The 14,679-nt window shown below is 38.2% G+C and overlaps 1 protein-coding gene across 1 annotated transcript in view; it reads left to right on the top strand.

Annotated features, from left to right (window-relative positions):
• Window positions 1-571: 571 nt before the first annotated feature.
• The window catches only part of CLCA4 (chloride channel accessory 4), a 30,946-nt gene continuing 16,838 nt past the window's right edge, over window positions 572-14,679 (top strand). The window contains exons 1-6 of the mRNA XM_068963990.1: window positions 572-730; window positions 6,183-6,323; window positions 6,463-6,610; window positions 11,081-11,189; window positions 13,236-13,416; window positions 13,753-13,971. Coding sequence (XP_068820091.1) covers window positions 572-730; window positions 6,183-6,323; window positions 6,463-6,610; window positions 11,081-11,189; window positions 13,236-13,416; window positions 13,753-13,971 — 957 coding nt within the window. The remainder of the gene's footprint in view (window positions 731-6,182; window positions 6,324-6,462; window positions 6,611-11,080; window positions 11,190-13,235; window positions 13,417-13,752; window positions 13,972-14,679) is intronic.

Genomic DNA, 14,679 nt, shown 5'->3' with positions numbered 1-14,679 from the left:
TAAATTTCCCTTAATTTATCAGTCTTTAAAATACTTATAATTTTCAAAGCCATCTTACCTAATTTGACATTATTTACATTTAGTAATCTTAACATTCTCTTCTATTATTTTTACTGTTAGTAAATAATCTAAATAATAATTAAATCACTGTAAAACTGAATAACAAAATTAGCATTTTTTCTATTAATATCATGATGAAATTTTATTTATTGTCACATTGCACTCTTCAGAAAATACAAAGTATATGTCCATACTGAGGAAATTAGCCAGAATTAGAAAGCATAGAAAATATGTCCCAAAAGCAATATGTGCAATGTATTTTATAAAACGTTCTGAACTCATCTATGATTCAGGTCATTTTACAGTAACATACAATAAAACAATTGTGTAATCTGAAGTCAAATATTTTCTCACATATGTAACTTTGACCTTTATACAGTCAAAGTCCCATAACTAGCCAACATTGATAATGTTCAGGAGTATATATACATATATATATATATGGAGAGATTAAAGGTGAAAGAAATGCCCCTTCAACAACACTGGGGCCTGGACCAACTCAAGAGGAACAATGGGGTTATTCAGAAGTTTTGTCTTCCTCTTAATGTTATACCTGCTGCAGGGGTCCAACACTTCCCTTGTTCGGCTGAATAACAATGGCTATGAGGGAATTATCATTGCTATAGACCCCGCTGTGCCAGAAAATGAAACACTAATTGAAAAGATACAGGTAAGAAAGTAATGGGATTTCTTCTATTTGAATTGATGAGAAATATATATATATATATATATATAGTAGTTAATAACTGCGATGGAAACTTCTCAGTACTTCAGGAAGTTTAAAAGCACCAAGGTGCAATAAGAAAAAGAAAATAAAATAATGCTGAAATGGGCAGTGGAAATTGACAAGGTTCTCCCCTGTCCCACCATAAGATCAAAGACAAGGCATGGGGCCTCCCTGATCCTCCGTTTCTCCATCTGTAAGTTAGCAAATGGACTTGTATGTTCTTTAAACAATGATTTACTGAATGCTTGCTATGGCATGACAGGAGAGAGAGCAGTGGATCTTTTTTAAAACTCTTGATCTCATGAAGTATATATTTTCTTCAGATGATACAGATAATAAAAACATGTCAGTGTATAGCAGGTTCATGGTAGTAAGTTGCTATGCAGTAAAATAAACTGGCAGAGGGGATAGGCAGTGATGGTGGGGCTGGGATAAGGGGAGAATGCAGGTTACTGTTTCAGGCAGGGTAGTCAGGGAATGTCTCAGGAGACATAACATCTGGGTGGAAACCTGAGATGAGTGAGGGGCGAGTCCACTGAAAACCCTGGGAGTGGACACTGGGTGCAGCAGCGTGGAGATGAGAATATGCTTGATGTGGCCAAGAGAGGAAGAGTGGGGGAGAGCTGAGGTGGCGAGGTAGCAGGGCCCAGACCACTGGAAAGATCTGGACTTTCACTCTGAGTGAAATCAGAATCCATAGAAGAGGAGAGGTGTGCTCGCTTGTGCTGGTTCTGGACTCATTCTGTCTGCAGTGTTGAGGAAACACTGTAGAGGGTTTTCCCACATCACTCATCTTGTATAAGCTCTGTTCGAACACAGAGGGATTGAGGGATATACTCTGTAGGGAGCTGTTGGGAGTGAGAAATGACAGTGACTATGAACAAGGATATTGTGGTAGACATCATTAATGTGGTGTGATCCTGAACGTGTGCTTTGCCATGAGCTTATCACAGACAAGTTTGCTAATGATTTAGATGTGTGGGGTAGGGGAAGGAAAGAGGGAAAAATAAAAGTCACAAAGACCTCAAGGGTTTTGGTCTGAACACTTGGAAGGGTGGTATTATCACTGATTGAGAAGGGAAAGACTTAAGTGGAGAAAATTTGGTGGCTGGGAGGTCAGAAGTTAGTTTGCAAAATTTTGAATTTGAGATGCTTTTGCCATTTCTTTCTCTAGGGGTCTTCTCGACCCAGGGATCTAACCTGAATCTTTTATGTCTCCTGTATTGACAGAGGTTCTTTACCACTAGCGCCACCTGGGAAGCCCATTAGATATCCACGTGGATGCAGATATGAATCTGAATTCAAGGAGGAAATCTAGGGAGAGATAAAAACTTGGGAGTCGTCAGTGTGTAGATGAGATTTCAAGCCATGAGGGTAACTGAGTTCACTCAGAAGAGTGGGTAGACAAGAGAAAGTTTCCAGGACTGAACCAAAGACTCTTATATCTATTGTTTCATCTGACTTTAACGTTCCATGTAATAAAGAGACTGGTGTTACAGCCATGTAAATTAATTCTCCCTGTCACTCACCTCAACATTTACTAACTCCTTATATTTAACTCCATCACTATTGTTTCCTTAAGTTCTCACTTTCTGCTTTCCCCATGGGTGTTCTTATCCCTCAGAAGCTGATGAGCTTGACGTGAATGGTGAGCAGGTGATATTGTGGCTGCCATTTATCATTCATTCTGTATAATCTTAAGCACAGCAGTATTTACTTACTGGCACATTTTGAATTCCAGGAAAATACAAAGATTAATTTACTGATGAACACAGGCTTGAGTAGCAGTTAATATAGTTGATTGTGAATGATAGCTTTTTAGTATCTAGTTCATCAGTATCAAAACTAACTGAAGCTCAGGAAACAGTATTTGGAAGAATTGTTTGTAGGGGCAAAACATTTGTCAAAATGTTTCTCTATTGAATGTAAAAGTTCAATGTTTAGCAGACATTCCCAGATTAGAAGAATGTTTTCTGGCACTCTCTGAGTCTTCTACAAAGTCCTTACATTGATATTTTCAGACAAACTTGTGAAATACTCTCATCCACATTATATAGAAGGGAAAACTGGGATTTGGAAAAGGAAATAATTTTCCCAAGGTCAAGTTAAACAGTACAATCAGAGCTGAGATCCTCCACATGGGTTTTGAAGGCTGATAGATTCGGATTTGAGATCCAGTTTATACAAGACAACAAAAGTTCCTCTTTTTGTAAAGGGTGAACAGTGAACATACTCTCATTCTTGGGATACTATCTGACCATAGTAAGATATGTCGAATTGATTCATAATTTATGACCTGAGCTTCAATTGTCAACTTTCCTTATTCCTTTTATTCATGTGTCTTTTGGGTTGAAGAATACTTTTTTTTTTAAACATTAATATTTTAATCTTCTTTGATCCAACTAGGATATTATAGTAATTCTGAGAAGGAATTTAGATGGAATATTATAAAATTCTGCATGGAAGCCTCTGAAAATCATTATTAGCCACCCCAGCAGGCCCCAAGCTATCACAGTCATCTGATATAGGGTATTTGAAATCCCTCCATGACTTTATAAACATACCACTACCCAAGACAACTACATAACGTTACAAGACTATAAAATAAATTGAATCCCGTGGACTTGTATAATTCGAAGCCCACAAAACTGTATGCAGTGATCTTATTTTCCCAAACTGTACTGCAATTCAATTTACTATATGCAAGATACACTCAAAGGGACAGAGAGAGTCATCACTATAAGCAGAAAACAACTGATTGAGATCTAAATTGAGATCCGAAACAAAAAGAGAGGAGAGACATTCTTAGGGAACTTCCTTAGGTAGAAAATTATTTCATCTGCTTTAGGCCAGTGATGAAGTAATCTTCAGTCTAATTAAGGAGATCTCTGAAGTCCTCTTCCAAACTCCTAGCCAGTCCTCTGGATCTTCAGTTTTCTGTACCCTAGCTTCTGACTGATTCCTGGCTCAGAACCCAGTTTACTTGCTGGTTATCAGCACATGTGATCCTCTGTTTCCTATCTGTAAATTAGCAATTGGACTTGTCTATTCTTTAAACAATGATTTATTGAATGCTTGCTTATAGCATTCCAGGCGAGAAAGCAGTCAATTTTCTTAAAGCTCTTGATCTCTTTCAGTATATACTCTCTCCAGATGATACAGATAATTAAAAAAAAAAATCAACGTAAACAATTCTGTAGTAGTAGGTTGCTATGTAGTGAAATCAGCCAAGGGAGACAAGCAGTCTTTGCAGAGCTGGGGCAGGGAGAGAATGTGGGTCACCGTTTCATGCAGGGGGGTCAAGAAACGTCTCACTAGCTGTGATGTCTGGCAGAGGCCTGAGGTCTGTGAGGGAAGACTCATGGAAAATCTGGGGAGGGGACAGCATTTGCAGTGGCATGGAGGTGACAGCATGTTTGATGTGACCAAGGAAACAACTGTGAATGAGCAGGAAGAAGACTGAGGAGAGCTGAAGTTGGAGAGGTTGCAGGGCCCAGACCACTGGAAAGATGCGGGCTTCTACTTTGAGTGAGATGAGATCCACAGAAGGATCTGAGCAGAGGTCGGGTGTGCTCTAGCTTGCTTATTCTGAGATCTCTCTGATGGCAGCATTGAGGACACTCTCTACAGGGCTTCCACTTATTACTCATCCATATAAGTTGTGAGCATAGAGATGTCAAGAGACATTAGTAGGAAGCTGCAGCAGATGAGAAGTGATGGTGAATAGGAATGGAGATATTGTGGGAGAGATCATTCATGTGCTGTGATCCTGGACATTTTCTGAGAGTATTATGGAGAAATTTGCTAATAGTTTAGATGTGTGGGATAGAGAAGGGTTGAGGGAAAGGAGGAGTCAGAAACTTCACAGGTTTTTGCTTGAATACTTGGAAAAATATAATTATAATCAAGTGAAAAGTAACCTCCAACCTACTTTGGGAGCTCTGTAAAGACCTTGTCACACCGCCAGCCAGTCCTCTGGTCTTTAGTTCTCTGTACTCTGGCTTCTGGCTGATGCCCGCTCTGAGCCTAATCACTGTAATGATCTCTTCAGTACACTAAGAGCACACTAGACCATCTTCCAGAGTAAAAGGAAGAAATCCTTGGAATTTCTGAAGACAAGTTATATTCTGGTCTTAGGTCAGGAAGAATTGAAAAGGAGGAGATATTTTCAAATAAAAAATACTGTATACTGTGATGTTTGCCAGCAACATGAATAGGGTAGCATCATCATCCAGAACCCAGTATTCCTCAATTTTTCAGTGGATTTGATCATGTAAAAGAGATCACCAAAGAACCTTTCAACCATCTATTTCCTCCACCAGATAATAAGCTCTTTTGAGCAACTGCGGCGGCTGCTGCTAAGTCGCTTCAGTCGTGTCCGGCTCTGGGCGACCCTATAGACGGCAGCCCACCAGGCTCTCTGGTCCCTGGGATTCTCCAGGCAAGAACACTGGAGTGGGTTGCCATTTCCTTCTTCAATGCATGAGAGTGAAAAGTGAAAGTGAAGTTGCTCAGTCGTGTCCGACTCTTCACGACCCCATGGACTGCAGCCCACCAGGCTCCTCCGTCCATGGGATTTACTATTTCTCTTATTAATCTTAATCTTAATCTTAATTAATCTTAAATTAATTAATTAATTAATCTTAAATTAATCTTAAATTAATTAATTAATTAATCTTAATCTTAAATTAATTAATTAATTAATCTTAATTAATTTTTGGGTTTGGGATACTAATAATGTAATATATATTATTTTCACCTTGATGGCAGAGCAAGCTCTGCCTAAAAAGCTTGGCCTCTCCTATGAACTTTCCCATCACTCCACTCCCCATGCCCCCAATCCACTGCCTCTCCTGGGAGGCAGTGAAAACTTCTATGACCCATCCGTATAAACTGTTTTTCTCAGTTTGCATCAGGTAAGGCTGTTCCTTACTAGTAATTACAATAGAGATGATATCAAAGAGTTTTATGACTACCTTGTGTAGAATACTTATTTATAACTCATTTCATGTTTATGCCATCCTTAAAGATACGTTGTAAGAGCATATTAAATAGATAAGAAGGCTGAGATTCAAAACGGTCACATAAACCAGTCAAATTTTAATAGCAAGAGGCTTAAGCTAGCATTAAAACCAAGTCTAGCTGCTTCCAAAGTTCATGCCCTTTATCATATTAATCAGTTCCTCATAATGCAAATATAAGTATTTGCCTTTTGATTACAGAAGACTGAAAGCTGTTAAATGTGCAAATTAAGTCATAATTTTGAACTGACAGAAAACCAGCCAGTTGCTTTTTTTGTAATGACTAAAGGTGAGAAATACCTGTGGTGAATGCCTGTTCATTTAGTCTACTGTCCCTTGGCCACCCTAACTTCTCTTTTTTCCTATAATAACAGAACATGGTGATTGATGCATCTACTTACCTGTTTGAAGCCACAGAAAACAGATTTTTTTTCAAAAATGTATCAATATTAATTCCAGAGAACTGGAAGAGCATCACTCAATACAAGAGGCCAAAACATGAAAGCTACAAACATGTAAGAATCAAAAAGGATCTCTTAAAATATTTTCTCTGCTGCTTCTCAAATTTGATGTTAATTAATCATTTCAGAATTTTTCAGACAAATGTTATAATTTCTATTCTGATCTTTTAAACACCTTTTTAAATGTTCTCAGGCTGATGTTAGAGTTGCTCCACCTACACTCCCAGGTAGATATGAACCATATACTAAGCAATTCACAGCCTGTGAAGAAAAAGGAGAATATATTCATCTCACTCCTGACTTTGTACTTGGAAACAAGCGAAATGAATTTGGACCATCAGGTAGGAATTTTGGTTAAAACAAATATTTTGCAATGATTCCAACATGTAGATTTGTATCCATGTTCAGTATACAAGCCTCGTGGACTTAAATCCCGACTCCAAGGTCACTCTTCTGTGTGTGACCTTGAACAAATGACCAAGACTTTCTGTACTTATTTCCTTTAAAAATGATGAATAGAGGAGCTGCTCCTGCCTTATAGAATTGTTGGAAACATTAAACAAGATAATCCTTGTAAATGTACTCAGTATGGTCTCTACAGAAATTTGAATATGGGACAGCCATGATAAATTTTTTGCTTTAGGAACACATTTTAATTTTTCAGTTCTCCATTGCTGGATATTGATCACACGCTACCTCCATGAAAGGCAGATGCAAGGCAAAATCAAAAGGGCCAAGATGACAGTTCCTGGCCAAGAGAAAACACTAATAGGCTGGTAGCTGCTAATATTATTATTCAACCCATTCTTTGAACCAGATGAACTTGTTTATAAGTGATCATTTTTACCTATGAAAATGGCAATTTCATCTAGTTCAATCTAAGAGTTAAGATCACTGTTTGAAGTGAAGTAAAGCACATTATATTTCAGATGAAAATGAATATCCCTGTCAAAGCAGTGTCCAACTCATCACTAATCAATAAAACACTTCTTAAATTCACACTCCCCAGAACCACCTTTTCCTTTTACACTGCCCCTTCAGTGAACATTATTTAGTCTTTTATCTTTGTCAAACAAGTCAGCCCTTGTCCTCAACATTTTCTGGACCTGTTCTCCACCTCAATCCTAAAGCCCCATCATCCCATCCCATCCCAGCCTTACCTCTCTCCCTTCCTTTGATCTGACCATGTTTGTGGTACTTGGCACCTTTAGTCCCTTGTGCCTTTCTAGATATAGCTTCTTTTCTACTTGGCATGTCCAGCAAAGTCGGTCATGTCACCTACTAGTGTAAATTGCACAACTCCCTTACCACTTTTATCCTTATGTTTTGCTCAACTTGCCATTTCTCCATACTGAATTTCTAGGCAGTTTCTTTTGACTCCTATAGTATCTTTCCAAGATTGTGAAAGAAAATTATAAAACTAATTGGTATTGTTTTAAAAAACACATTTCACAAGGTCAATGAAGCTCTCAAATCTACTCAGCAGTGATTGGACTTGCTTCCTCTCATCTTGCTCCTTCCCCCTAACAGTTGTTCTAAATATCTATCACTTTTCTTAAGACCAATAACCAATCTTTTCCACCTTATAAGTTAATGAATGCCTTGACTGAGAAAGTAGAAGCCCCTACCTTCTACATTTCTACTTCCAAACTCATGTCCATGGACATCTCCTTCCATCTCCACCTGTCTTAGAAGAGGAAGATTTTCTTCAGTTTTTAAAAATAATCCCTCCAGTGGAGCTCTTATTCTTTTCCCACACTCCTCAGCTTACCCCATCCCATAACTGACAGTTTCCCCCTCTTTCTTAGACAAGTATTTCTCCCATAATGTGATACATATGTTTGTGGGAAAACTCAAATTCTGGAAAACAACGCCTTAAAAACAACAGGGCTTTGGGAGGAAATAAGATAAAGAAGAAACTCTTCAAAATCTATGCAATTTGTAGTAAAAATAATAACGGCAAAACAATAGTTCCCTGGAAAGAGTTTTTGAACCCTCAAGCAGCAGTTCAGTGTGTCTGGAAGCTGCCTCCAAAGCGAATACTAGAAGTATACACACACACACACACACACACACACACACACAGAGTGAAATACTGTTGGAAGTAAGAACAGGGCTAGTAGGAGCTGAGCCAATAATTGAGATAGGAATGGACTTCTAAGTCAGAGGAACTGCTTTTTAACAACAATTATATATAATTAAGATGTATAACACAATGATTTCACATACATGTACATAGTAAAATGACTGCCATGGTTGAGCTAATTAACATATCATCTCCTCACATAGTTACCCTTTTGTAAATGTGGTGCCCTGGAGAAGGGATAGGCTACCCACTCCAGTATTCTTGGCGTTCCCTGGTGATTCAGACAGTAAAGAATCCACCTGCAATGTGGGAGACCTGGGTTCAGTCCCTGGGTTGGGAAGATCCCCTGGAGGAAGACATGGCAACTCACTCCAGTATTCTTGTCTGGAGAATCCCCATGGACAGAGGAGCCTGGCAGGCTACAGCCCATGGGGTCACAAAGAGTCGGATACAACTGAGCGACTAAGCACAGCACACCACAGCACATGTGTGGTCAGTTCAGTTCAGTTCAGTCGCTCAGTCATGTCTGACTCTTTGTGACCCCATGAATCGCAGCACGCCAGGCCTCCCTGTCCATCACCAACTCCCGGTGTTCACTCAGACTCACGTCCATCGAGTCGAGTACCTGAATTCTATTCTTTCAACAAATTGAGGAAACCATGGGAGCCAGGCAACCAGCCATGAGCTGAAAAGAAAGTCAATCTGACATGGACTGTTCTAAAAAAGGAACCACAGATGCAGGCAGATATGAGTTTTCTTAAAACTCACCAAATTTCTATCACAGTCGTTGATATGAGAGCTTTTTCCTCCCACACTGAAGGATATAAATAATTCATGCTCACTCATTGGCACCATTTGCCTAAGAAACCTAAAAACAGTGTTTTTAAACTTTAATGTGTAGAGTAGTAATTTAGGGGTCTTGTGATTAATAATAACCAAATTCTGAGTCATTAGGTCTAGAGTAGGCACAACATTCTATGTGTCTTTTCAGCTCCCAATTGATGCTACACTGCTGGTCAAGGAACACATACTGAGTAGCAAAGGTTTAAAGAAGAAACATGACTTCTTCATAATGGTGACATTTTCCCCCTATTTTCATGTCTCATGAGGCCATTATAGTTGGAGAAACACATAGTGTAGTGGACCAGACTACATTTTCAAATTCTACTTCTCCATTTCAATTTCCACTAAAGTTTTTCCTAATATTGCTAAAACAAAAATGTATTTATTCTTCTTTGTGCATTTCAAGCTTGGATTTAACCTTTATGCTGCTATTAATCCTGAAACTCTTAGGGAAAAAAAGCTTAGTTCTGATTCAACTCTCTAGAACCTTATCCTACTCAAGGACTCTATCTTACTCATATCTGTATTCCTTAGTATCTAGTACAGTGCTGAATATATATAATTAAAAAATAATTGTTTTAATTTAATTAATGCTTATATGTGCTAAGTACTATAAATTAATCACCTCATTCAGTTCAGTTCAGTCACTCAGTCATGTCTGATTCTTGGCGACCCCATGGACTGCAGCACACCAGGCCGTACTCCTGGTTTACTCAAACTCATGTCCATTGAGTCAGTGATGCCATCCAACCATCTCATCCTCTGTCGTCCCCTTCTCCTCTTGCCTTCAATTTTTCCCAGCATCAAAGTCTTTACAAATCACACAGCTCTTCGCATCAGGTGGCCAAAGTATTGGAGTTTCAGCTTCAACATCAGTCCTTCCAATGAACATTCAGGACTGATTTCCTTTAGATGAACTGGTTGGATCTCCTTGCAGTCCAAGGGACTCTCAAGAGTCTTCTCAAGCACCACAGTTCAAAAGCATCAATTATTCAGCGCTCAGCTTTCATTATAGTCCAACTCTCACATCCATACATGACTACTGGAAAAACCATACCCTTGACTAGATGGACCTTTGTTGGCAAAGTAATGTCTCTGCTTTTTAATATGCTGTCTAGGTTGGTCATAACTTTCCTTCCAAGGAGTAAGTGTCTTTTAATTTCATGGCTGCAGTCACCATCTGCAGTGATTTTGGAGGCCCCCACAATAGTCTGCCACTGTTTCCACTGTTTCTCCATCTATTTGTCATGAAGTGATGGAACCAGATGCCATGATCTTTGTTTTCTGAATATTGAGCTTTAAGCTAACTTTTTCACTCTCCTCTTTCACTTTCATCACAAGGCTCTTTAGTTCCTCTTCACTATCACCTCATTAGACATCCTCAAATTATATTTTGTCTATAGCAGTGTTTTTCAACCTTTTTTTCATTATCAACCCTTAACAAGCATATGTAGACATTTTTAAATTATGCAGTTTTATATGCAATTATGCAGTTGAAAGTTGCACCTTCATGAAATTTCAATACCATAGGTGTATTTTATATATGTTTATACTGTGGTAGAAGTAACTTTTGCAGGGCTAAAAACCATGGTAATATCTAAGACTTTTTGATCCTCAAGAACCAAAACTCAGAGTTCAAACTGTTCTGCCCTTAGCATATACATAGTAAATGGTTTGTTGACTTAACAGATGTGGAATAAAAAATAATATGCTGAAATGATATAATTAATGCAATAAAATGTAACACCACATGTGTTTTATAAACAAAATACAAATGCTAACAGCTATTTAAATATCATGGATTTTAACTTTTTTATTAAAATATGAGGGACAAGTTATGTCACTTAAAATATAATCATGGATTTGAAATATTTTCCCACAGGTAGACTGCTTGTCCACGAGTGGGCCCATCTCCGCTGGGGAGTATTTGATGAGTACAACGATGATGAGCCTTTCTACAGGGCAAAGTCAAGGAAAATTGAAGCAACAAGGCATGACTATTTTCATTTTTTAATTACTGCTGGCAGTAACATTTTCCTTAGACTGATTTCTTTAAGAGCCTTTCTTTCATTTTTGTCCCAACGCAGGTAATGAATGCCATATCACAAAACAGAGCTTTTTGGTTTTTTAAGAAAATGTACCTGAAAGAAGCTGCTTGTCCATTTAAAACACACATAGATTCAAGAGCATCTGGCAGTCAAGTTGATTTATTTTTATACCTCTCTACCATAGCTGCCAGAACTCATTTGTGCTAAGTTAATGTTCTATGTAAAGGGTTGTACTATGTTCTAGGAGGTAAAAATTATTTATGCTACAAAAGAATGAAAAAATAAGTAGTGGAGAATGCCAGCTGAGTAGGAAATCAGCCAGCTTCAAAGAGCCAAGGAGAAATTTCTTGAGATTAATAAATTTGTGTTAAAATACCTGTGAAGCATCACACTTAATGTAGACAATCCTCTTGATTGTGAGATCAAGAGAACAGAATATGTGGAGTAATAAGTGTAAAATTGGATGCCCGCTGCTTAATCAATCTTAGATGCCCTTCTGGGGATGGGGACTTATTAAAAAATGTACAAATTTCAGTGAAGATTCTTCCTCAGCACCATAGCATCAAGTTTTAGGATGCATATTTCAAAGATTATTATTTTGATAACATTTGTTTAGATCATGCATGCATGCTAAGTCACTTCAGTCGTGTCTAACCCTTTGCCAGACTATGGACAGTAGCTTGCCAGGCTCCTCTGTCCATGGGATTCTCCGGGGAAGAATACTGGAATGTGTTGTCATGCCATTCTTTCTCTAGGGGATCTTCCCAATCCAGGGATCGAATCCATGCCTCTTATGTCTCCTCCTTTGGCAGGCGGGTTCTTTACCACTAGTGCCACCTGGGAAGCTCTTTGTTTAGGTCATAATCTCCTAAAAGCCCAGTCTCTGCTACAGAATTGTCATCATGGTTGTTAACATGTGAAAGTGAAAGTTGCTCAGTCATGTCTGACTTGTCCATGGAATTCTCCAGTCCATAATACTGGAGTGGATAGCCTTTCCCTTCATCAGGGGATCTTTCCAACCCAGAGACCTAACCAGGTCTCCCGCATTGCAGGCGGATTCTTTACCAGCTGAGCCACAAGGGAAGCCCAAGAAGACTGTAGTGGGTAGGCTATCCCTTCTCCAGTGGATCTTCCTGATCCAGGAATTGAACCAGGGTCTCCTGCATTGCAGGCGGATTCTTTACCAACTGAGTTATAAGTTGTTAACATAGGTAACGCTATTAAGTTTGCTGAGTTTGGGGGCAATAGAGGCATAGACATATTTAGAAGACTTATGAAATTACTGATTAAAATCTAGTCTTTGTTTCTTTAATTTGGACTGGAACACACTGAAAAGATGAGCTACGCTAACATTACAATGTATTTGTTGCAATCACTGTCTCTTGCTGCAAATTCCGTGCAATAAGACATATGTCTAAAATTCCTCTACTCTTCTTTACTGGCCTTGGCAGAACCCGTCTTTCCTTCTAGCCACATTTCACTTTGCATAAAAATGCTTCTTGAGTAATCCAAACACTTGTAGCTATGCAACATTTCATTCTTTTGAAGAAAATTTCTTTGAGTGAGGAATACACAAAAAGTCTAAGGTTAAAGTGGTACCAAGACTAAATGATTTCACAAGATGCCTCTTCCAGATTCCTGCAATGTATTTACCATCACAAGGTTACTGGGAGAGATGTTTGGCAAAGGGGAGCCTACAATCACTAGTATAAGTGGGACAACAGAAGATTTAATTCCAGCAGACTCACCCTTTGCATAGACAGGAGAGTCTACTTCAGATTTCCCTCAAAATTTTCTTGTAAAACAGATAAGCTACCTGGTGGAAACCCTTAAACTTTGCTGCCAAAATAGGATGTGCGTGGTATACAAATAAGAATAAAAATATTGATAAAGACCATTATTAACAACCTTGACAAGAAGACTACTTAATATTTTATAAAAATTTTAATGATTAGATTGCCTCAAAGACTAACTGTCACATATTTTCAGGTGTTCCACAGGTATTACTGGCTTAAATAGAGTATATGTGTGTGAAGGAGGCAGCTGTGTATCAGATAGGGAATGCAGAATTGACTCCAAGACAAATCTGTATCAAAAAAATTGTCAATTCTTCCCTGATAAATATCAAACTGAAAAGACATCCATAATGTTTATGCAAGGTATTGATTCTGTAAGTATACCAATCAATCGTTACTTCAGTTTGTGTTGATACATTTGCAATCAGAGGACTTGTTATCATGTTTATAAATTATCTATGCAGGTGACCTGAGGGATTAGATGTATTATTATAGAATTCTTTGAACATTGGCTGGCACATAGTAAGTGCCCAAGTAGTGTTACCTATTATTATTGAAAATCTGCCTTACTAAAACATTTCCTCCCTTAAATCATATTTCATTCAATAAGCATTTTTAAAGAAAAGGTTTTTAATTTTTTCAGATCTGTTGGTGAGTTTTTAAATGCACCCTATATAATGTTTTTTCATTTTATAATGTTAACCTTTTAGGTCACTAAATTCTGTAATGAAAAAAACCATAACCGAGAAGCTCCAAGTCTACAAAACAAAATGTGCAATTATAGAAGCACATGGGAGGTAATCAGCAATTCTGAGGATTTTAAAAACACAACGGCTATGTTGGCACCACCCCCTCCACCTGTCTTCTCATTGCTAAAGATCAGTGAAAGAATTGTGTGCTTAGTCCTTGATAAGTCTGGAAGCATGGCGGTGAGTTCATGGGCCCATTTTTCCTGGATGTAGGGACAGGGCAGTGATTGAATATCTAAGAACATTCTGACTGCTACCTGCACCTGGGTTCTTCTAAAATGTATGGTGGCATAAGTACTGTCACCTCCTGTGATCTTGACCTCAAGACGGGCAATGAACATTATAATGAAAGAAGGATGTAATAAGAGTTAGAAGGACCTAATCCAAGAATTTTCTTTCCCAGAAAATGGAGAGTTTATTAAGGAGAACTTTTAAGTCTTTAGTAAAGCTTTTGTTGCAGGATCAGAACTGGAGATTGAAACGTGTAATTATTTCCTAATCTTACTCCCTTTATCTACTGGAAATACTTGACAGGCATGAAGAAAGAGTGAATTCAGAGCTTCCAAACTACATTCCAAATCAAGGAACAAGATCAACCAAGAGGATTCTTAACATGTTTCTCTTATTTAAACTCGCTATAGGAATGACCTCCTTATGCTCAAAGACACAGACAGAAACATCACTATAAAGAAGATATGGCCAGATTCAGCCATTCATTCCTTCTACTACATTAAGAGAATGGTACTAGGCTTGTACTAGGCTTTAGGAATAGAGATCCATATCCTTGAAAAGTTCATAGATGAATAAAGAAAGATTTCACTCTCTTTCCCATCATGAGTTAATACTTAATTATATTTCAATATTTGGCATAGGTATCCACTTTGTCCA

This window comes from Capricornis sumatraensis, chromosome 2 (genome assembly GCF_032405125.1).
Source record: "Capricornis sumatraensis isolate serow.1 chromosome 2, serow.2, whole genome shotgun sequence".
Classification (NCBI taxonomy): Eukaryota; Metazoa; Chordata; class Mammalia; order Artiodactyla; family Bovidae; genus Capricornis; species Capricornis sumatraensis.
The sequence above is the reverse complement of the archived record's forward strand: the minus strand, read 5'-3'. Positions and strand labels throughout refer to the sequence as shown.